Consider the following 25,422-nt stretch of genomic DNA (forward strand, 5'->3'; position numbering starts at 1 on the left):
TAGTACTTACTAATTCTAATGGAGTTGGATTGCTTGCTTCCTTGATCTGTGTCTGGCAAACACACAGAACAGACAGACTAAAACCTTCCACCCCTCCCCCAGATTTGAAAGCATCTTGTCCCCTTATTCATCCTTTTGGTCAGGTGTCAGCCAGGTTACCTGAGCTTCTTAACGCTTTACCGGTAAAAGGATTTTGTGCCTCTGGCCAAGAGGGATTTTATAGTACTGTATACAGGAAGGTTGTTACCCTTCCCTTTATATTTATGACACGGGGCACCTCAGTAGCTGGTGTGGATGGCATCAGAGGGGACAGATTGTCCTTAGTGGCCTGAAAGGCTTCCGGCATGGATGGCACTGCGAGGTGCCGAGTGCCTCTGCACTGCTCTCCAGGGTGGCAGGCGGGTCTTGAAGGGGGCTCGACAGCTCAGTAGGTTCTGGAGCCTGGCCACCAACCAGAGAGAAAGAGCTGCCCCTCGTGAATCCTAGCTCTTCTCTGGCTCTCTCCTTCCCTTTACGGGACACAGGAGAATGCCCTCTCCCAGCCTTTCTTTGCTTTTCAGCCGGTACCAAGGATGGGGATCGGCCCCGGTCTGAGGTCGGTGCCAGCGGCGAGCTCCACACTGAGGCTGCAGTGCTCGGAGCAGAGTCCGATCTTGTTGGCTCTGATGCCACTGTGAGGGTGCTCAAAGACCAATGTCCCGCTTCTTTTTCGTTCATGGCCTGAAGCTCTTACAGATGCGACGCTTGTCACTCATGTGGGTTTCCCCCAAGTACTTTAGACCGCTCTTATGGTGATCACTGACTGTCATAGGTTTCTTGCAGCAGTCACAAGGCTTGAAGCCTGGGGACCGGGGCATGGCCAGCCCTAGGCTAACTCCCGTCAGGACTAACCAACTATTACTAACTCCAACACTAAGGGAACTATAAAACTAAACTATACAGAAAGAGTTCACAACTAGACACAGTTGAAAGAAGTAAGCTTGCTGAGGCAAGGACACATTCCAGTACTGTCACCAGTACACAGTAAGTAGGAACTGAGGGAGGGAGGAGCCAGCAGCGCCCCTTATACCAGCACATACGAGTGCCACTCCAGAGGGCGCCAGAGACGGTCCCCTATGTATACCGCTGAGGAAGAAACTTCCAGCACTGGTGCACGTGGCGAGCACACACACCTACAATGCAATTGACATGAGCAATCGCTCTAAGAAGAAAAATGAATTTCAATTTCCGTATGAATTTGAGATTCAGGGGAAAGAAATTAAATTTCAGATACCAAAGATGAATAATTAAGATTTAACTGTATCACCATTGAGTGAAGATACTGTTAACATGTGGCAGCTCAGCAAAGAAGATTTAAGCTGGACAGTAAGTCATCAACATATTTATGACATTTAGATCCAATAGAACATGTTACGAAGAGGCAGCTTAGACAGGGTCAAATTTTAAGCATGCAACGGTCCTAGAAGATTAGCAACATACACATAAAATAAATTTGTGCCAGAGTATATGCGGTGCTATGTAATTGTAATTTGCTATTGAAAATCAAAGAGGAAAAGTATGTGCCCCTGATAAATTTGATCATTTCTTCCATGCCACTTGTAAGAGGGAACATTCGTTAGCGTTACAAAAATTACAGCCCCAACTGCAGACTCAAATGCAAGCCTGCCTAGCTCGTTGGAGAGAATAAGAGGAATGTTTCCAGCTAAATGAAATTTTTTTCTATACTATTCTCTCCCTATATTTGCTACCAGAACTTCTCGTTCTGCAAGACGTGACTTAATCATAAGACACTTAAATTGAAGTACTGTGATTAATGTACAAGAACTGTATCCATTTATCCAAACAACAGATTTTGGAGGGTGAAAATCAGCTCATATTCCAATTAAATGCTCTACAGCAGACAAAACTGACATCTGAATAAGAAACTAAGCAACTCCTGGGCATTTCTAGGCCACTTTCTGCCTTAACTGTTAAGGTGATTTTGGGAAATGACCACCTGCAGCTACTAGGGTGAATGACAGGAGTGAAGCAATAGTTCAGTTACTTGTAAAAAGGCCCAGGATGACCACTGCCAAGTGACCTCACCTCTTCCCTGGTGGTAGCAGCAGGCTCTAAGGAGCAAGGGATGAGAAGGCTGTTACCAGAGCCCTGTGCAGGACTATTTTTAATCCCACTCCTGTCCTACCCCAAAATAACCACTCTCACTTGCTCCCTCTATAAGGCAGCAGGTACTGCGGGACCTTCGGGATCCCAGTCCCACTGCAGGGCTCTACACTAGTTCTGTGCAGGGCTCTACTTGTTACCACCACAAAGGGAAAGTAGGCAGTGGAATTAGAGTCTGCTGCTACCAGACCATGTAGGAGGGAATTGACTCTTACTAGCAGTTGCAGCATCAAATCTCTTATCTGCAGCACTTCTTGAGAAGCACCTGGCCTGTCAATAGCTTGCTCCTGTTGCTCAAATTCACAATTACAGGCTCATTTCCTCTATCCCTGTTTTCAGGGCCCTCTAAATAACTATCAAAGTTGGATCTCTCAGTTCCCAAGCCACACAATTCTAGGACTGCTTCCAATCAGGGCCCCTTTTCCCTTTCTTCATTGCTACAACTGTCCCCTAGTTCTCTGTGCTCCATGTCTGTAGGCTGGACAATTTTGGTTGGACATATTCCTGGAGGTTTAATCACATTACAATCTTTAATTAAAGATTAATCTTCAGTTCCTGGAGACTCCAGGACAATCCTGAAGGGTTGGCTACCCAACAGTATGCCTGAAGACTGAAGACAGTACCTCACACCTGCACCAAAAATAAATAAACATGCATTAAGGTTGTCGTTCCCCTCCTCTTCCAGCAAGTGAGACTGTCAAGGAAGAGACAGAAGGAGAGGGATTTGAACTTTTCTACAGAAAGGATCCTAGCACAGGGCTCGGATGCGGTCTTCTGCATCAAATGCCACCAGAAGGTGATGCTCAGCTCTTGCTTTAAAACAGGAAGTAAAGGGAAGGACTGGGAAAACCTGACATCTAAAATATGCATACAATTGATGAGATATAACAGATTTTCAGTTTATTTGTAATGAGCTACTCACATATCAAAAGCAAGGGAGATAGAAAAAACAAAAGCAGCCAATATGAAGAAATCAAAGCAGATTTAAGAACTCTCTCTCTCATTTAATGAACACTTATTAGATCTATTTCCTGGTGGAATAAAAAAAAAGGGAGGGGGGAGAAAGACATTTCAGTTAGAGAATGTATAGCTCTGGATACTAGATACAGTTGTGAAGTATGTTTTAGTCAAGAGATTTCTCAGCAAAGCATGGATCCAAAAGGTAACTATGTACAATAAATCTTTTACATACCATTCCTTACATTTCTATTAAGTAAGCACTTCCCACCCATATGCTGAAAACCTTCTCAATAACCGATTACCGAAGGCCTGCTGTCCCAGACCAAAGGATTTCCAGCAAATTCCACCATCTAGTGTCAAATGAAGAAAACTACAAGATGAGGGTTTTTGAGCAAGACCCTTTTCATTTTCCATTTTTCTAATACAAGCTAGGGAATCAACACAATTTACTAAACCCAGTGTAATACAAAAATCATTTCAGTAATATCAATATAGAAAAGTGGCCTGTTCACAATGAATGAGGCAAAGCAAGCGTTCTGTGGAAGCTCCTTTAAGCTTCTACATTATAATGGAATTAAAGTTGCTCAGGCAATCTTAAACATTGTCCTTTTCTTACTATTGAGGGATTCACTGTGCCTTCTTAGCACTCTTAACACAGCTTTTTAGCTGAATATATTAATAGCATTGCATAGGTGAACAATACACTCTACAGGCAAAGATAAGAGCCAAGTCCATGTTAAAAATCTGAAGTTAAACTAGAGTCACAAAGAAATGAGAGAGAACAATGATAAACAGTGGAAGTAAACTGAACTCCTTGAAGGTGCATTTTCCTTGTAAAGAGTAGACAATAAAAGCTGTTCACATCATGGATTTCTTATTGCTTTGGCAGTATTCTTAAAATAATTATTAAACTATATACCCAAAAACATGATAAGCATTGTTAAACGTAAAGGAAGCACCTTTAAATAGACAGAGCTACTGGGCTGTGCAAAAGCTATGACTTTTCAACATACTGTTTGTATTGCCCTTTTCTATTTTCTTCCAACACGTATTATGTCCCAGCTCATGCAAACTAGACCCTAGATACTTGAATGATACCCAACTGAAGGGTGGAGAGCATCAGTGTCTCACACCCTATCCAAGTTCCAATACAGCCTCCATCACACTTGACAACAGTGTTTTAGGGGGACAGATTTTCAAAAGGGCTCAAGGCCAAACTTTCCAAGCGTTCAGCACTTAAAATTGGGACCAGAGTTTCAAACAGAACTTTGTTTCCATTTAGTCACCTAAATAAGGGACAGCTTTTCAGATGTGCACAGCAGCCACTATTGGGACACTTCTGGCCCAGATCTGGCCACTTATTTTGGTGCCAAAATTATAGCTGAGCTCTTTTGAGTATCTGGCATCAAGCGCACAGAGGCTCAATACTAAATGTCGAGCTCAAACAAACCACATAGGGATATTTCAGCAAGAGGCAATTTTCAGCTCATAGAACCATGGCAGATTTCCTCCCCGAAAGAACAACAAAAGTTATGTGTGCAAAGAGGCGGCTTCTTCCTTCTCCAAACTCATTCCATCCAGCTTATCAAAAAAATCGACATATAAAGTTTTAAATAAGGCCTGATTCCATGATAACAAAATCCAGTTTCTTGCATTCACCACAGAATAAGATCTGCTATGTTCTTCACATACATCATTCATGATTCTCCATTCAAAAGAAAATAAGCTGTGCACATCATTCTATCACTTTAAAGACATGTTTTATTTGAAAGATTTATTTGACCAGAGGCAGTCAAATCATTCTGGGGCCACAGACCCCACTGTGAAATCCCAATTAGAGAATGATTTAAAGACTATTCAAATATTTAACTCTTTATCTAGCAACCCACCATAGTGCCTGGGCTTCATGCATTCCACTTGGATTGCTTGTCAGATGTAAATCCCTTCTCCCCACCTGGTCGAGGGAAACTTGTGATTGTGAAACTTGTGATTCTTTTACATGTTTCTCCTTTGCAGCAAGTATTCTGACCTGCATTCACAAAACTGGGTCAGGGCACATCAAATTTTCCAGTGAAAACATCTCTCAGTGGGATTTTCTGACAGATTTATGCAAGTGCAATTGTCAGCAGTTTCTTGCTCCTGACACAGCAATAGACAGGCTGTATTAAGACCCCCAGTACTTGGAATTCTACTTGGTAAGGAAATATTTCAACATTTCCACCACTTATGAGAGACAAAACGTACATTGATACTATAGTCACATCTACACCTCCAGACCTTTATAAAGGGATATTTACTGCCTCTCTGGAAGTGCATGTAACCCACTTCAGGTCCCTCTCCATGCCAATCCAAAAAGGGTATGAGTTGTTACAGTCCCCTGCTACAGAGTATTGACAGTTCATGCTTTTAGATTTGGAGGTCCCTAGTTCATCAGCCAAGATGACACCTGTCACACACATACTGGTTGAAAACACATGGATCTCAATCTCAGGTTGAAAGAGGGAGTGCTCCATCACATTTAGTCAGTCTCACCAGAAATAAGTGATACACTGTATATGCTGCATCTTTGAGAACCAGGCGAGGGTGGAGGGAAGAGAAAGAAGAGCACATCCTGGAAGAAATCATGAAACTCAATTAATCTGAATACAGAAAACTTGTAGCCCAGGAGTAGAGAGTACAGTAAGAGCTACTCTGCTTAGCCTTTCCTTGTGCAGATGATGCTACTCCTGCATTCAGGTCCCAACAGGAGAAGAGGCTTTTGAATAGGCTTTCAAGTCAGTGCTGAGGAACAACACTCAGTGCAAGAAGCAGTCAGACATTCCTGTCAAAGAACCAAGTACTATGGGTCCATGACTTACTCTGCCCTTCCATACCCTTCCTACACTTAAGGGGATGACGCAGGTTGACACAGGCAGGGAAAGTGGAGCCAATGTTTAGAAGCCAGCAAAAGAAAACAGCAAGAGACATACGCAGATGTACATGAATAAGTGAGAAGCTGGGGCAAGAGTCTAAAGGAGAGACTCCATAGTGAGGAGCAGCCCTGAGAGGACAGAGTCAGAGACCCTTAAACAGGATTATAGGAGACTTGCAGTTGACACGGGTGTACAAGCAGTTTCGCATAGCCCCTCTCCTCCCTGCACTCCCTTCGTGTAGCAAGCGCTTTCCACTACCACAGTAGGAACTGGGCTGAGAGGCTTTAAAGGGCAGCTCCACAGATCTGGAACTACTCTCCTCCTCCACCCACCTCACAGCACTGAACTTGCCTACCACAATCACCACATTAGCAGCCCTGGGTCAGGTGACCTTACAGGGAAGTTTCCATCTCCAAGGTAAATAAAGGCGGTCTCTTTGCCTTGTCTACAAGAGGTCATCTTCTTTCCTTAAACAAAAATAGCCATCCCTGATACCGTAAAGGCCAGAACTCCTCACCTCACAACTCACCCCCAGGGTACTAAAAACTGTTGTGTCTGTGTTCTCTACACAGCTTCAAGGATAGGAGGAACCCACAGAGACAGTCGGGCAACGGAACCCCCAGAAATTAATTCAATGGTATGTGCAGTCAATCCCTGCGGAGCCACTGGTCCCAGAGGATTTCCCATCAAATCCATGCCATGCTCAGCCCCCACCTTCCAGCCCAGCTTGCTCAGGTGCAGTATCGCCTCTCTTCCCTCAGAGAGAGACAGGCTGCTGGAAGAGGGGTGAGGCCAGGAATGCTCCCAAGAGGGAACTCTGATGCAGGGCTAGTCCCACAGCAGTGTTGATGTGGGGGCATGGAGGAGCCAAAATCAGTGCTGTGAATGAGTGTCATTGTGACCTGGTGCATCAGGGGGAGAGCACGCAATCCCACTCACTTAATTTTGGCTGCACCCCACTCCTGTCACAATGAATGGCTGGCAGGGCCAAATCTAAGTGGAGTTGGGCAGACAGCACTGCTCCTCCTTGCCACTGTCTGTGGTATGCACAGTGCACAACGTGCATACTGCTGCGGGTGCCAATGCAGTCGGGCTCTAAATAAACCTGTGTTTACGATGGACACATTAACATAAAAGGCCTAGCTACATATTGCTACACTGTTAGCACTGGCAATATAAGACAGAGACCCACTAGAGGGCTTCTGAAGTATTTAATAGGGATACTACTTAATTCCTATACACAACAAAAACTAAAAGCAGTACCTTCAGCAGGCCAGAGGCATGAAGATGGGTTCACAAAGCCAATCTATGAAGGAAAGGTGCTCCACCTGCCTGAACGCCACCTACACACATATACACGTCTTAAAATAGCCTCTTACTTGCCACCATACTGTAATCACTGCTTGGTCCTCCTTCCCTTCCATAATCCGAACACAGTATCATGGAGGTCATTTGTCACCTGTAAACTGCTAAAGTCATCACCTGTACCAAATCCACCAGAACATCAACACCTCTAACTAAGGAGCCTACCATCTTTCTTTTCTCTTCCTAGTCCTAACAGAGAGTAATAACCACTAGGAAAGCAACTATATTCATCAACCTAACAAGTATTGGGGAAGTTTTACAAACATTTTAAAGCTTGCACCACTTTTTTTTTTTAAACAGAAGCTACATCTTTTCATCTCTTAGCATACAGTGTGTGTCATATGGGATTCTTTTGGGATGACAAAGAAAAATAAGTCAACTCCCTCATACAGATGAGCAGCTTTTGCATTGCTAGGGGACCCAAATGAACCTGATAAAGCATCTCCATATTTTTTATATGTCTGACACGTATCGCAAAGCATGCAATGACAAAGACATGGATAGCAACAAGTGCTGCAGCAATAAAAATTTGAACTGTGGCAAACAAATTCTTCCTTCATAGAAAAGTGTACATGGAACTTGCCACCAGGCTTAGGATAAGAAGCAAAACAGTACTTCATCAATGGTTATACAGTTACAATGCTTACTGTACCTCGGGAGAAAGTTTGTCATGCCAAAACAACAATGCCAGAACTTGCTATTTTGGAAAATGTCATCCCCTTTTATATAAAAAGAGAAGGTTTGCTTGTCAATACACATTTTCCCCCCAAGCTCTCTCAAATCTAATATAAAGCTGTGCCAGCAAAGCAATAACCTTTTACTCTACAATATCCACCAAGCTTTAAAGACATGCCACAAAACAATCAAACTTCATTTCAAATAGCAACTTGCCCATTGGACAAAGGATCTTTCTCCAGGACTATGGGACAAGTGATCTCACCTGTTTTAAGGCCAAAGCCATAATGAATATTCATCTTACCTTCAAAGGAGAGATGTGTGATTGCAGGACGTATCCATGGACATTTTCTATCTGAGATAAGTTCTTTTCTGACACATGAACAAGTTCTGGTCCTCTCACTTCATGGGTTAAACGAGGTAAGGTATGATCATGCAGGGCATCCTCATCTTGATAGCGATACTTCTAGGATAAAAAACAAGAATAATAAGCAGCTGTGAAAACACCACACATGTATTAATATAGTTATAGATCACTAGTCAATATTAGCTCCCCAACCTCCACCCAATCAGTAACCCATGAGAAACAACCTGTTTCCAAGCAATTCACCAAAAAAGGGGCAGGTAAGGTAGTAAACTGCACTGATGCACGAGACTTCAAAGATTTGATTTGAAATCCCTTCAGGGGCCATAGGGGAAAGAGAAACCTGTTGGTCTTATCCTAGTCTCTAATTAACATTGGTCCACATCCCCAAACCCTCAGAATAATATTATATTACACTTCTGTAACATTTTCCATCAGAAGATCTGAAAATGCTTTCGAAACATGAGGTAGGCTCACAACAGTCTTTTTGGGCAGGAAATTGAGGTGGTGTATAACTAGTCCCCATATTACAAATGCGGAAATCATGGGACAGAAGGGTTAAATGACTTCTCCAAAGTCAGACAAACATTGTAAAGTTTGGCCAGACTATTTGGCACTATTTTCTTTCAGTCAGGGCTTAGGGGAGAGCTACAGGGCTTCTTGAAATCTTTGGCACAAAGTGGATGGAGGTGGTGCTATTGTGAAATTTTGCTTTCAGCTAAGAGATCAGTAATTCTGTAACACGCAAAATCAATTTTTTTTAAAAAATATATAACTACTTGGACTTACTGGCCTTCTCACAAAGTCAGATGTAAGACCAGAAAACTAAGCATGTCATAACTTCACAAGAGTTTTGGCACTGGAGGAAGATTTTGTTGAAAACCCCCTTTTCTCCATTTCCCATTTGGAATTCAAACCTCACTTTTATTTTAAAATTGTGATATACAATAGTAAAGTTATGTCAATTCAAGAAAGACATTAAAAATCAGATGTGATGAACCGCCCCCCACAATCCACTGTAAGGTGAGTTCAGGTGTGTGTTGTTGGTGTACACACTCTTCCAAAAGTTTACAGTTCATAAACTCTCATTCTGGCATAAACCGATTATTTACAAAATATACAACGGGCAAGAATTGGTCTCTGTTCCCTCTGTGGGGTATGTCTGCAACACTTTATATATATACACACACACTTTCCATATACTGCAGTTATGGAACATACACAGTAACTGGCACCATGCAAATCATTTTGGCAAAAAGCCATCAATCTAATAGACAGTATTCCAACCAATGCCATAAGCCATGGCACACAGACAACTGAAACCCCAAGCAATCCATTATCCTCTACTAATTCTAATGCACCCCTTTTAAGGAATGCGTCCAGCCACACTGATGCCATAAATATACTGAGCAATTTGCTTAAACAAAACTTTGAGAAATAGCTGCATAATGCAAGAGTCATCTCATCTACTTTGCTACTCTGAGGCCTCTGTATGACTAGATTCAGCTAGCCCTGATCCTCCCTCTCCTCGCTGCACTTCTTTCTTGTACCTCTTATCAACCCTGGGCTGATGGGGACCAGTTGAGTTCTTACCCCACCCAGGCCACCAGCCTGATCAAATAATTACCCCAATCAGCTTCTATTGGGCCACTAACTAGCACGTGAGTGACCAGAGTGTAGGCTCACCTACTCACCCCCTGCACACAGTCAGACCTAAACAAAATACCAAGAATAATTAAGGGAAACAGATGTAGGGTAAAACTTTCAAAAGCAACGAAGGGATTAAGCTCCTGAGTCCCATTTTCTAAAGTGAATCAAGAGCCTAAGTCCCTTAGATGCTTTTGAAAACTTTACCCTATAACTGCATATTAACCATTAGCATGCAGAAGATCCTGCATATTCAGCCTCCATAAATTAGTTAGCAAGTATCCCATACACTTCTGTACCATCCTTTTCCTTCTGCCCTCCCCACAAGCCTTGCCCCTTCCAAATTCTTCACAAAGTGTTGCAACTAGAACATTCTTCATGTGGCTATTTCACTCCCATTTTGAGCCTGCATCACTGCTATCACATGAGAACCAGTAAAGAGCTGGGAACACATTGAACCTGGAGTCCTCACGAGAACTGCTTTTTACTGCTGGTTCCCAGCGTAAACATCATGTCACGAGTGCAAGCCAGTGATACAGGAGGGTTTCTGGGAAAGTGGTGGAGCAGATTGAGGTGCCAGGGAACACCACGCAAGAGTTCCAACTCCCCTGCCCGCAGCCAGAGATGCTCATTCCTTTCTAGCATTGTGCCCTTCAGTGGGCCTGCAATTTCCTTGGAAAACAGCTAGTTCCCTGGAAACTGGCCTTTTCTCAAAGGGTTAATTCAAGTTTCTGGAAGGAAAACCAATGCACAGAAATGCTGCTCCCGGTTTGACAAAAGAACAGGTGGATGGCTTATGATAATTAAATTACAAATCAGTGCCTGCTGCTTGCAGGATATTGTATGCTGCCAGCTAGCATCAGATATTTAAAATCCCATGTAATTACCTATAATGGAGGAGTGGAGTGTGCTGCTGTGAATTTAATGTGAACTTGCTCTTTTTAATAACTGATCATTCCTGTTACAATGTGAGATTATTGCTATAAAATGGCACAGCCCCCTCACTTTACTCCAGCAGGGAGGGGTTTTTGTTTTGAAGTTCTGTTTGCAGGGGAAGTGTCGGCTGAACAGAAGGCAGGTCCTGACCCAGCACAGAGTATTGGTTAAAACCTCGCAGTTGGACACAAGCCAGTTCTGATGCAAAACAAGGAGAAAGATAGGGAGACATCCACTTGACAAGTTACTGTCTGTGTGGAAATACTGTAATTTTCATACTCTATTCATTGACCTTACATTACCCTGACAGTCCGATAGGGAATAAAGCTGGTTGGAAACATTATGTATTAATGCGGATGATACTAAACTGGGAGGAGTGGTAGATACGCTGAAGGGGAGGGATAGGATACAGAAGGACCTAGACAAATTGGAGGATTGGGCCAAAAGAAATCTGATGAGGTTCAATAAGGATAAGTGCAGGGTCCTGCACTTAGGACGGAAGAACCCAATGCACAGCTACAGACTAGGGACCGAATGGCTAGGCAGCAGTTCTGCGGAAAAGGACCTAGGGGTGACAGTGGACGAGAAGCTGGATATGAGTCAGCAGTGCGCCCTTGTTGCCAAGAAGGCCAATGGCATTTTGGGATGTATAAGTAGGGGCATAGCAAGCAGATCGAGGGACGTGATCGTTCCCCTCTATTCGACATTGGTGAGGCCTCATCTGGAGTACTGTGTCCAGTTTTGGGCCCCACACTACAAGAAGGATGTGGATAAATTGGAGAGAGTCCAGCAAAGGGCAACAAAAATGATTAGGGGTCTAGAACACATGACTTATGAGGAGAGGCTGAGGGAGCTGGGATTGTTTAGCCTGCAGAAGAGAAGAATGAGGGGGGATTTGATAGCTGCTTTCAACTACCTGAAAGGGGGTTCCAAAGAGGATGGCTCTAGACTGTTCTCAATGGTAGCAGATGACAGAACGAGGAGTAATGGTCTCAAGTTGCAGTGGGGGAGGTTTAGATTGGATATTAGGAAAAACTTTTTCACTAAGAGGGTGGTGAAACACTGGAATGCGTTACCTAGGGAGGTGGTAGAATCTCCTTCCTTAGAGGTTTTTAAGGTCAGGCTTGACAAAGCCCTGGCTGGGATGATTTAACTGGGAATTGGTCCTGCTTCGAGCAGGGGGTTGGACTAGATGACCTTCTGGGGTCCCTTCCAACCCTGATATTCTATGATTCTATGATTCTAATGGAAAAAGCATTTGCTGCAAAATTTTCACAAGTTCAAAAAAAGATTTTGCCCTTTTTTGGATTTGGAAAAATCTAAACATTTTATTTTGGGTCCTGAACTGCCATGGTAGTAGTTGGAGTGCACTGTGTCTCCATTCCTCACTTCTCCAGCATCTCCCATGATGCACCGTGGTCTCCCCTCTGACTGAAGCAATAGCGTACATCATCAAAGTCACACAGACAATATATCACAGGAGCTGTAGTCAGACAGGGACTCAAACTACAACTCCCATGAGGCACCACAACAGCTGTTGGGGGGCAGGGCGGGGCAGCCAAGCTTAATGTATACTGAAGCCAAAACTAAAACATTTCAATTTGGGAATGTCAAAATGAAATATTTCAACATTTCTCAATCAGAATTTTTCAGAAGTTTTTTTCTTCCACAGAACAAATATATTTCAATGTTTCCTCCCAATCTGGGATGAAGACACCATTTGAAATATCTGAATTTCACACAGGAATTTTATGCAGGATGGAAATTGAGTAAGGAATAAGGTTTCTCAGCTATATTAAATTCCCATACAGTAACCACAGCTGATGAACTGTTAAGAGTAAGAGAAAGGTATCAAAGCATAGCCCGGAAAGCTGTGACTATATCAGCTAGTGGTAAACACACACTTCAGTGCTTCCTATCATGTAGTTCCATCTCTGGGCAGCATGACATGCTATGGCCAAGAGAAGGGCTAAGCAATACTACTTGTTTTAGTCAGAGACCAACAGCATTTAATCTAATGCTAGTTACTCATCAACTCACTGCCACTTGAAACAACTACAGATGCAAGCAACTTTATTGAGTGTACAATTCAACGGAAAGACTTATTCAAAGTGAAAAACACTTCTGCCTTGTTAAAAACAACCACGTAGACAAATGCTAGGAAGAATAATTAGTGCTGGCATAACACTGGAGTGAGGCGAATCATGTGTTCCATGAATATTCATTTGAGTTTTTAAATAAAATCCTTACAGCCATGCTCGTCCTACTTTTGCGTTCTCTTTTTGAGTTTTTACCAGCACAATTGTTCACAGGGAATTAATTCCAGTGTCAGATGTGAGCATACTGAGAAACCAAACTTTACATTTGCACACACACACATATTGGTACTGGAAGTGTTTCTTCACGCATCCAATCAGGGAACAGAAATAATATATTATTCATTCAACCAATTGCAACTGAGCAAGACAGCTTGACTTCTGAGTATGTATAAGTAAACAGGAAAAAAAATAAACTGGAAGAAATCACATCTGCTTGTCAAGAATGTGGGAGCAGGTTAACAAACTGAAATAATCGAACAATTATATCTATTGTGAATAGAGGCGGGTGGGAACTTTGACACAATGTTTTTTTGTTGGAAAATGTTTGGTTTTTCTGTGGGACAGCTTCTTCAGGTTCAGGATGGAATGCCTGCTCAAAATGAGTGAGAAATACCCACCCCAGAATATCCAGAAGCCCGAGTATTAAGGCCCTCACCTGTGATGTAGGAGACACAGGGAACTGAACCTCCCACATGAATGCCCAAACCAAAAGGCTAAAGTCTCTCTCTCTGGCTCCATGCATATGAATTTATATGAAGTGGAAAAGCTCCATGAGACTGACTTTGAAGCCTGGTGGTGACAGCACTCACCTAGGAGGTTGGAGACCAAGATTCGAGACCTTGACCTGTTTGATTCAGAGCAGGGACTTGAACATGAGTGCCCTAACCACAGGCTATTCTGGAGTGCCCCTCTTATTTTTCATGAAAAACTTCAAAAGGTCTCAGTTTCATGCCAATGGCAAAATCTTGAAAATTTGTATGGAATAGGAAAACTATTTCCTGCCCAGCTCTAATTGTGAATGACTTGCTGTCTTGTCTATCTAGTGTATTTTTAATGGGCCTGCCACCTTAGTATTGCAATACCTTTCATCCAAAAATCGAAGAACTTTTACAAACATTAGTCAAGTCTGACTACACCTTGTTAAAATGGATATTCAGGAGTGAGAAAATTAGGCTTAGAGAAATTCAGCCCAAGGTCACATGTTGAATCAATTAATCACCCAAGAGGCTAATTCCTTATCTGCTGTTCTAACCACTAGCAAAGCAATCACAGTGAAATGCAAAGGAAATGAAATATATAATTAGTTTCCGTTGAATGCTCTTAATTTTAATTAATTTATTTTTTTGACAAGGGTTCTAAAAAATAGTAAACTGGGCAGGAATTAGGTTCTCTCGTATCCCTGTTCAGTACTTGGCACAATTTTGATCTCTCAGTGTGTAAATTATAACCAGTAACAATGTTCCTTTTGGGGAGTGAGAAATAGAGATACTGGTTCCTAATTAAGTTAAATTCTTGTCGTCCACAAAATCTTCCTGTTAGACTCTTTTGAAGAAGGGAACCCATGACACTGAGCAGCAGCATGTGCAGTTTTCCTATGCAGTGCAACAAAACAAATTATCATTTTTCAGGAAAAGAAACATCGGTGGATTGGTGTGTTTATTTTTAATATTAAAACAGTAAGGCAGTTTTAGGGATCATGTATCCATTTAATAAAAAGAAAACAAAAAACCAACCAAACAAAAAAAACCCTGTGGTTTTACAGCATATTTCCAGTCAGCTTCTTGAGCCTGAAGGGCAGAATGATAAAATTGCCATTAGCCTAACTATTGGTGTATGCAGTGTTGTTGTAGCCTTGTTGGCCCCAGGACGTTAGAGACACAAAGGTAGATGAGGTAGTATCCTTTACTGGATCAGCTTCTGTTGGTGAGAGAAAGAAGCTTTAGAACTTACAGAGAGCTCTTCTCCAGGTCTGGGAAACACACTCATTGTGTCACAGCTAAACACAAGGTGGAACAGATTGTTTAGTATAAATAGTTAACACATATTTCAAGGTATGCAGTGTTCCCAGACCTGAAAAAGAGCTCTTTATAGCTGAAAATCATGTCTCTCTCACCAACAGAATTTGGTCCAGTAAACAATATTACATTACCCACCTTGTCACACTGGATTTTTGGCTTATTACAACAATCTATAACCCACTAACTTCTCCCTCCTCTCCCCATTATTATTCCCCCTATTACTGGACAGGTGTTAATGGACCACTTCACCTTGAGTGGGCCCTTGAAATGTGTTAAGTACTTATGTGGAGCAATTTGCTCCACCCTGTATTTAGCTGACAGCTTGAGTACATTTCCCAGACCTGAAGAAAAAGTCTATGTACTCTCAGAAGCTTGTCTCTTACCAACAAAAGTGGTCCCAATACAAAATACTAGCTCATTCACCTGGTCTCTCTATGGTGAGAAGTACCAGGGGGTAGCCGTGTTGGTCTGTAACCACAAAAACAACAAGGAGTCCGGTGGCACCTTAAAGACGAACAGATTTATTTGAGCATAAGCTTTTGTGGGTAAAAACCCCATTTCTTCAGATGCATGGAGTGAAAATTACAGATGCAGACATAAATATACTGACACATGAAGAGAAGGGAGTGGAGAACCAGTGGTGATGGTGAACCACGAAAGCTGATGATCAAATAAATCTGTTAGTCTTTAAAGTGCCACCGGACTCCTTGTTGTTCTTGTCTCTAGTTAGCCTAACTACACTTTCCTTTAGTATGTGGCTGCAATTACACCTTTAGCTCACAAGATGGCACAATAACCCTCAAGTTAAAAGATGCTCACATCCAAATGATTATATGAAAAGCATTTGGGGAAAAAAGTGAGTAGCTAGTAAAGGTCAAACCTTCAGTTGATTTTTATTGTGAACGAACCTGATAGATATGCTCACAGCATTTTTATTTATTTAAGATGCTGCTATTAAGAATACTGCAGTGCTTACAGGAATCCTATTCAAAGCTGGCATCTGGAGGAACTGCGACAATTTGTACAAGTACAAAATATTATGACTCAGTAGGAACCTATTGATTTATCAGGGATTACTAAATTCGAATGCTATACATCAGCAGACCTGAGAATGATGCTGAACCCTGCATTTCTCAAGGAATTCTAAGTCCTAATTAAAACTGTCTGCCTGCTAATAGGTACCAGGAAGTATTCAGCTTCATATGCTGCATCACATTTTGGACCCACTAACTGCCTCTATTTAGCCCTCTAGAGGTTCTAATTACCATTCAATAATTTTAAGTAGATTTTTAGTTTCGGACTTCAAGCATCAATATAACAAGAGAGGGGATTTGAAAGGGTGGTTTTTTGGCATGAAAGAGTGAGTGTTGCTATTGATTAGGGAAAAAAATCAATATTTTTAAAATGTCCAGTAATATTAATTATTGTTTATCTACAATATTACAAAACCCAAGCATTCAAAAACCATGAGTCAGGCCTTAAACCAGTGGACTTACTTAAAAGTAACAAGATTTTAAAGAATTATCTTTAATATTAAATACAACGCTATATTATAGTTTCCCCAACTTGACAATGGTGAGGACTTACCACTAACTTGTTCTGCACATTTACACACAAGCCTAGGTAGATAGTGTGTAATCTAGCCCAGGTTTCACCAGCATGCAACACCTGAACCTCTCTGTTGGAATAAACTGAAAAGTCCCCCTCCGCTCCCCTCATTGCTGACCACAGTATTTAACAGACTTAAAACAAACAAAACAAAACCAAACCTAATACACAGGAACCTCCCTACCTACTGTGCTTTGTTCACAGTCACCCAGCTGCACCAAGTGAGGGAAAAAGGCAGCTTTTCCAGACACTTAGGCCTGTGACCTTGCTACAGGCTCTGCAGCTTAATTCTATACCTTTTCAGCCCTCTTTGGGAACTATGTCAGCAGATTATACACCTCCTGTTGGTTAACTGACAGATTAACAATGGTCACAATCATACTTAACTCCTGCCTAAGTTTTGCCCAGCAGTGCATACAGAAGTGGTGGGTTTTATTTCTGGCAAACTGCTTGAGCACAGAGTGCTATAAATGCCAGGTACTGACAAAACTGAGAACACCCCTGTTATCCTTAAACAGAGGGGGAGGCAGGAGCAGAGAAGTAGGGTATCAAGGATAGGAGCCAGGGTGGAGATAAAGGCAGAGACAGTCAGAGGCAGACTGGAGGCACAAGTGCAGAACCATCAGAGTACATTCCCCTCCAAAACCTGGAGTTGAATCTGGAGCACCGTCTACAATCCTCTGCTGCCAGCAAATAGCTGTGAAACACGACTGAAGTAAGCAGCTCATATCTAGGGCCCTACCAAATTCACAGCCCATTTTGATCAATTTCATGGCCATAGGATTTAAAAAAAACATATCTATTCAGGGGACAACATCATAGGGCCTAATCACATCAGCCACACTATCAGAGGCTTGTTAACTTACACATCTACCAATGTGATATATGCCATCATGTGCCAGCAATGCCCCTCTGCCATGTACATTGGTCAAACTGGACAGTCTCTGCGTAAAAGAATAGATGGACACAAATCAGATGTCAAGAATTATAACATTCATAAACCAGTTGGAAAACACTTCAATCTCTCTGGTCACTCGATTACAGACATAAAAGTCGCAAAATTACAACAAAAAAATTTCAAAAACAGACTCCAACGAGAGACTGCTGAACTGGAATTAATTTGCAAACTGGATACAATTACCTTAGGCTTGAATAGAGACTGGGAGTGGATGGGTCATTACACAAAGTAAAACTATTTCCCAATGTTTATCCCCCCCCTCCACCCCCCACTGTTCCTCAGACGTCCTTGTCAACTGCTGGAAACGGCCCACCTTGATTATCACTACAAAAGGTTCCCCCTTTGCCCCCCCCCCCCCCCGCTCTCCTGCTGGTAATAGCTCACCTTAAGCGATCACTCTGGTTACAGTGTGTATGGTAACACCCATTGTTTCATGTTCTCAATGTATATAAACCTCCCCATTGTATTTTCCACTGAATGCATCCCATGAAGTGAGCTGTAGCTCACGAAAGCTCATGCTCAAATAAATTGGTTAGTCTCTAAGGTGCCACAAGTCCTCCTGTTCTTTTTGCGAATACAGAGTAACACGGCTGCTACTCTGAAAACTGTCATGAATTTCATGATTTCAGCTATTTAAATCTGAAATTTCACAGTGTTGTAACTGTAGGGGTCCTGACCCAAAAAGGAGTTTTGGGGGGGGGGTTTGCAGAACTGCTACCATTACTTCTCCGCTGCTGCTGGTGGCGGCGCTGCCTTCAGAGCGGGGGAGCTGGAGAGCGGCGGCTGCTGGCGGGAGCCCAGCTCTGGAGGCAGAGCCGCCGCCAGCAGCAGCGCAGAAGGACAGATGGCCTGGCATGGGATTGCCTCCCTTACTTCTGTGCCGCTGCCTGCAAAGCTGGGTCCCTCAGTCCGCAGCCACCACTCTCCAGCCACCCCGCTCTGAAGGCAGCAGCACAGAAGTAGAGGGTGGCATGGTATGGTATGGTATGGTATGGCCACTCTTACTTCTGTGCTGCTGCTGGCAGGGCGCTTCCTTCACAGCTGGGTGCCAGGCAACAGCCGCCGTTCTCTGGCTGCCCAGCTCTGAAGTCAATGCAGAAGTAAGGGGGGCAATACAGTGACCCCCCGTAATGCCCTTCAGGGTCAGGACCACCAATTTGAGAAAGGCTGGTCTCCCCCATGAAATCTGTATAGTATAGGGTAAAAGCACGCAAAAGACCAGATTTCATGGTCCATGACATGTTTTTCATGGCCGTGAATTTGGTTGGGCCTTACTCATACCCCTCTAGTGACTGGTCCACACAGAGGCTAACAGCCTACCTGTCAAGGTTCCTTCCCCACTCTGAACTCTAGGGTACAGATGTGGGGACCTGCATGAAAACCTCCTAAGCTTACTTTTACCAGTTTAGGTTAAAACTTCCCCAAGGTACAAACTATTTTAGCCTTTGCCCTTGGACTTCCACTACCACCACCAAACATTTATCTGGGTTTATTTTTATTTGGAAAGCGTTGTTTGGAAACATATTTCCCCCAAAAATCCTCCCAACCCTTGCACCCCACTTCCTGGGGAAGGTTTGGTAAAAATCCTCACCAATTTGCATAGGTGACCACAGACCCAAACCCTTGGATCTTAAGAACAATGAAAAAGCATTCAGTTTCTGAAAAGAAGGATTTTAATAGAAGTAAAAAGTAAAAAAGAATCACCTCTGTAAAATCAGGATGGTAAATACCTTACAGGGTAATTAGATTCAAAACAGAGAATCCCTCTAGGCAAAACCTGAAGTTACAAAAAGACACACAGACAGGAATATCCATTCTATTCAGCACAGCTTAATTTCTCAGCCATTTAAAGAAATCATAATCCAACGCATACCTAGCTAGATTACTTACTAAGTTCTAAGAAGAAAAGGAGTACTTGTGGCACCTTAGAGACTAACCAATTTATTTGAGCATGAGCTTTCGTGAGCTACAGCTCACTTCATCGGATGCATGCCGTGGAAACTGCAGCAGACTTTATTTATACACAGAGAATATGAAAAAATACCTCCTCCCACCCCACTGTCCTGCTGGTAATAGTTCTAAGACTCCATTCCTGTTCTGTCCCCGGCAAAAACATCACACAGACAGACTCTTTGTCTCTCCCTCCTCCCAGCTTTTGAAAGTATCTTGTCTCCTCATTGGTCATTTTGGTCAGGTGCCAGCGAGGTTACCTTTAGCTTCTGAACCCTTTACAGGTGAGAGGAGTTTTCCTCTGGCCAGGAGGGATTTTAAAGGGGTTTACCCTTCCCTTTATACTTATGACACTACCACAGCTATCAGTTACTTCATTAGCTCCAGTGGATCTAAGGATTGCTGATGATCCAAGTTGGGTGTCAGTATGGTTCCACATGATAGAATTTCCTTTTCTTCTGATGTTTTATTTTAGATTAGGAAATTACATCCACAAGATCTATTAAAAGAACATTAAGATTTCAAAGTCAAGTGCTCAGAAATTAGGAAACTATTTTTTTCATAGGACCCTACCTCATTCAGGGCCCAGGATGGACAGTGCTGCAGAGGTTAATCAGGACTTTGTACTGAAGGAGGCTTGTATGGAGTATCCCCGCTTCATTTGTTGCACAAGTTGGAAAGTGTGTAGTGAATGATATAGAGGGTTGCCGGGAGGGTGAGTGAAGGATGTGCTCCTCGGTTTCTAGGTGCCCGACTGGAGACTCTAGAGTCTGACTTGCAGTCGTACTGAAACCTCACAGCTGCCGCTGAAGTCAATGGGAGCTGTACTTTGAACATATAAAGTGCTAGATAAAGGCTAAGTGCTCTGTAAAATTAGGCCCTAAGTGTCTCAAGGTGGGCAACCAAAAATTAATGGACACTTGACCTTAATTGTGCTATGCGTCCGTTTTACATATGTAAGAGGGGGATAAAAATACTCCCTCATCTCCCAGGGGTGCTGCAAAAATAAATTCATTAAAGTCAGTGAAGCAGTCTTTAGTGACTCCGCACTATAGTGAGGAGCACTACAGAAGAGCCTCATGGAAAATTAATAATTCTGTATTCTGACCTGGGTTTAAATAGTGCACTTTAAATAAGGCCTAATGGGGCCACACATTGAATGTGGAGAATGAAAAATAAGAACTAACTCCCCATTCATTGAATAAGCCTGAGTTCCTGTGGAAAAGACAGTAGTGATCACATAATTAGAGATTACCATAATGCATACACACAAGGGGGGTCATATTAATGTTGCCCCGGCAACGTTAATTAAGACCCTTTTGTGTGCTTGACTTAGCAACCTTAACATTTTAATATAGTATTTTCAATGAAATGCATGCACGTGTACACACACACACTTAAATGACACTCATTTGTTAAAACTCTGAAATTCAGTCATTATCCCTATATCTATTTCAATGTTTATGAAAGACTGGCACTCCATACAAACTAACACAAGTGAACTATCATGTGCATAAATTAGAAAAATAATCTATCCATTGCCACTCTGGTGAATCCAGGCCATTATCTCTGAAGTTAACAAATTATTTTACTACAGAACCAATCTTCATCTCTGCTGGAAAAGTTATTACAAGCTCCAGATATGTATATTTTCCACTACTTATCAAACCCCTGTCTCAAAGGCTATGAATTTTAACAGCCACCTTACAAACAGAAGGAATTAATACATTTTAAGGTAATGCACGATGGGCTGGGACGCACATTGATCTCTGTGGGAACCACCGGTGTTTGGAACCTCTGAAAGATAAACCCGAATTATCTGAAGCTGGGCACTCAAAAATAAAAAAAATTAGAAGAGGCCCCCAAAACTAGGGACTACTTTTGAAAAATGTTGATTTGAACCCTTCTGTACCCAAGATTATCCTTCTGTAAAATGAAATTGTGTCCTGGTGGCCTGCATCTCTAAGAAATTGGATTAAATAATTTAAAGCAGAGCTGCAGCAAGGGGGCAAAATAGGTAGTCACCAGATTCCAGAAAGCAAACAAGCAGCAAGGTAGTTCAGGTACAAGGGACTAAATGTCATAGTCAGCCAGTAAGCATATCCCTATTTAGAAACCAGGTCTCTTGTGGTTTTTCCATGGGAAATTTGTTGCTTTGTGGAGGAAGGGCAAGGGGGGTTGCACTCAAACCTGGAGCTCCCTCCTATACCTCCCTCCCTCATCCACAGCCCCACCCCAGAGCCAGAACCCCCAGCCCAGAGCCCTCACCCCAACTCCCTGCCTCAACCCACAGCCCCTTCCCACAGTCCAAATCCCTTGGCCCCGCCCCAGCCCAGCCTGGAACCCCATCCTGCACCCTAAATCCCTCATCCCCAGCCCCACCCCAGAGTCCGCACCACAAGCCCCTGCCCCAGCCCAGTGAAAGTGAGTGAGGGTGGGATAGAGCAAGACAGAACAAGAATCAATGGTCTCAAGTTGCAGGAAGGGAGGTCTACGTTGGATATTAACAGAAGTACTTGTGGCACCTTACAGACTAACAAATTTATTTGAGCATAAGCTTTCAGTCTCTAAGGTGCCACAAGTACTCCTGTTCTTTTTGCGGATACAGACTAACACGGCTGCTTCTCTGAAACCTGTTGGATATTCTGTTTCACCAGGAGGGTGGTGAAGCACTGGAATGGGTTAGCTAGGAAGGTGGTAGAATCTCCATCCTTAGAGGTTTTTAAGGCCCGGCTTGACAAAGCCCATGCTGGGATGATTTAGTTGGTGTTGGTCCTGCTTTGAGCAGATGATTGGATTAGATGACCTCCTGAGGTCTCTTCCAACCCTAATCTTGTATGATTCTAAGCCACCGGGAGAGGGGGAATGTAGTAAGCGGGGGCCGGGCCTCGGGGAAGGGACAGGGCTACGGTGTTCAGTTTTGTGCGATTAGAAAGTTGGCAATCCTATCACTAGATAGACACAAAGGAACAGAGTTCTTGAGAGATGGGCCCTACAACCAAAGGAGCATTGAAGACTGGGAACTGAACATGGGTGAGAAGCCTGCTTAGGCAAAGATCTTTCCCCTAGGAAGACAAGAGAAGCCAGCCTCTTTTACTTCTGTGTAAAGTCCTGACTGAGGGAAAGTCAGCCATAGCTTGGAAGAAGGAAGATTGTTCAAGATAGTTTTCCTCACCAAAGCCTGTACTTTGCTAGATTATGTTTTAGACTTTTATTTGCTGGTCACCCTTTCTAACTTAATTCTATGTATATTTTGTTGATTTACAGTAAAAAAAAAAAAAAAAATTAACTCAGTGCTTTGTTTGAAAGGTGTATTTGCCCCACTTACATTGTTAAACTCTAATCTACTTTTCTCTCTTTAAAGGAGCAACAGACATTATTTCTCTGAGTGGTGCAGGTGAGGGCTGGACACATTAGGGCACAAAGCTTTGGAGAAATTCAGGCTGGTGAAAGCCAGAGTAGGGCTGTAGCCAGGGTGCTGGGGTCAGAAGTGCTGAACCAGGGTTGTCAGTGGTTCTCAACCTTTCCAGACTACTGTACCTCTTTCAGTAGTCTGATTTATCTTGTGTACCTTCCAGTTTCTCCTCACTTAAAAACTATTTGCATACAAAAATCAGACATAAAAATACAAGTGTCACAGCACACTATTACTGAAAAATTTCTTACTTTCTCATTTTTAACATATAAATTATAAAATAAATCAATTGGAATATAAATATAATACTTATATTTCAGTGTATAGTATATTGAGCAGTTTAAACAAGTTGTGGCCTTATGAAATTTTAGTTTCTACTGACTTTGCTACTGCTTTTTATGTAGCTTGCTGTAAAACCCTAGGCAAACATCTTGATGAGTTGATGTATCCCCTGGAAGATCTTGGCGTGCCCTCACAGAGAACCACAGACCCTTGTTGTGACCTGTATGCTTTTAGCTGGCTATAAGCATCCCAGGCTGGCAGCTACAGTAGCAAAGCACTGCAATGTACTCAGGGCTGCAGGGCAAGTGGTGACCTTACCCCTTACTGCTCTGAATTGATCCCCCAGAACATGACAGACTCAAATTCAAATCCCTGCTCTACATCATACAGAGGGGAAGTTTGAACTCAGGACTCCCACATCTAGGGAAACGAGCTGAAGTTTTTCAGGATGTGTCCACTATCACCACCTCCTCCTCCTCTTTGTCTTTCACCAAAAAAATTGACAAGCACGTAACGCCTTGAGACGGTTCATAGCTGTGAATTGAATGTGGAGGGAAATGCCTCCATCTGGCCCAGTTTAGATGCCTATATCCCTTTGAGGGGCAGGGTTTAGGCCACCCCCTCTCCTTGGCTTCCCTATTAGCTAGATTAAGCAGCTCTCCACTCAGCATGCTGGCTTTTTTGAATCCCATTTTAGGAACCTCCTCCACTGTATAGAGTATATGCTTTCTGGTCCCCTTTATGATGTTTAAAGTTGGGCATTTAAGAGCCCTAGTCACTTTTGAAAGAGTCAGCTTGTACCTCATAATAGACAAAACTGTTGTGATCCAAGTTGACTTCAGCCTTCGACCTGTGATCTCAGATAGGTCTAGAGTTTCATCTGTCTTATGTTCCCTTTCTTGTTCAACTGCACAGAACTTTGTTCCTTTTTATTGTAATATGCAAAAAAGACTGAAAAAATATCTGTCCTTACTAGGTTGATCTGAACATACAAAGCCATACTTATATCTTTGCAGTAAGTCTAGCTTAATTACAGGCTGTCAAGGTTCCTTCCCCACTCTGAACTCTAAGGTACACATGTGGGGACCTGCATGAAAGACCCCCTAAGCTTATTCTTACCAGCTTAGGTTAAAAACTTCCTCAAGGTACAAAGTTTGCCTTGTCCTTGAACCCTATGCTGCCACCACCAAGCGTGTTAAACAAAGAACAGGGAAAGAGCCCACTTGGAGACGTCTTCCCCCAAAATTATCCCCCCAAGCCCCACACCCCCTTTCCTGGGGAAGGCTTGATAAAAACCCTCACCAATTTGTACAGGTGAACTCAGACCCAAACCCTTGGATCTTAAGAACAATGAAAAAGCAATCAGGTTCTTAAAAGAAGACTTTTAATTAAAGAAAAAATAAAAGAATCACCTCTGTAAAATCAGGATGGTAAATACCTTACAGGGTAATCAGATTCAAAACATAGAGAATCCCTCGAGGCAAAACCTTAAGTTACAAAAAGACACAAAATCAGGAGTATACATTCCATTCAGCACAGCTATTTTACCAGCCATTAAACAAAAGAAATCTAACGCATTTCTAGCTAGATTCCTTACTAACTTTTTAAAGGAGTTCTGAGCTGCATTCCTGGTCTGTTCCTGGCAAAAGCATCACACAGACAGACAGACCCTTTGTTCCCCCACTCCAGCTTTGAAAGTATCTTGTCTCCTCATTGGTCATTTTGGTCAGGCGCCAGCGAGGTTATCTTAGCTTCTTAACCCTTTACAGGTGAAAGGGTTTTGCCTCTGGCCAGGAGGGATTTTATAGCACTGTGGACAGAAAGGTGATTACCCTTCCCTTTATATTTATAACACAGGCTAACAAGGACAATGTACTTCCATTCACTTTGTAGCTTTGTAGAAGAGATACAGACTAATACCTTCTCTAATCTCATTCCACTTTCAGCTGAGGTAAATAAATTTCTTGTAAAGAGGACTATGAACAGCATTATAAAATGCATATTACTTCAGTCTCAAGAACAGCTTTACAGGAAGGTTGTACAGACACCTGCCTTCCTGCCTAACAGTGT

General features: G+C 42.6%; 1 protein-coding gene across 16 annotated transcripts in view; it reads right to left on the reverse strand.

The window, feature by feature from the left end:
* Positions 1 to 25,422, reverse strand: part of DLG2 (discs large MAGUK scaffold protein 2) — a 1,511,004-nt gene that overhangs the window by 814,751 nt on the left and 670,831 nt on the right. For 11 of the 16 annotated variants that reach the window (XM_048840921.2, XM_048840889.2, XM_048840869.2 and 8 more), the window contains one exon: positions 8,380 to 8,541. In XM_048840921.2, coding sequence (XP_048696878.1) covers positions 8,380 to 8,541 — 162 coding nt within the window. The remainder of the gene's footprint in view (positions 1 to 8,379; positions 8,542 to 25,422) is intronic. The other 5 variants (XM_075126424.1, XM_075126426.1, XM_048840957.2 and 2 more) reach the window with 1 other exon arrangement.

The sequence above is a fragment of the Caretta caretta genome, chromosome 1 (genome assembly GCF_965140235.1).
Source record: "Caretta caretta isolate rCarCar2 chromosome 1, rCarCar1.hap1, whole genome shotgun sequence".
Classification (NCBI taxonomy): domain Eukaryota; kingdom Metazoa; phylum Chordata; order Testudines; family Cheloniidae; genus Caretta; species Caretta caretta.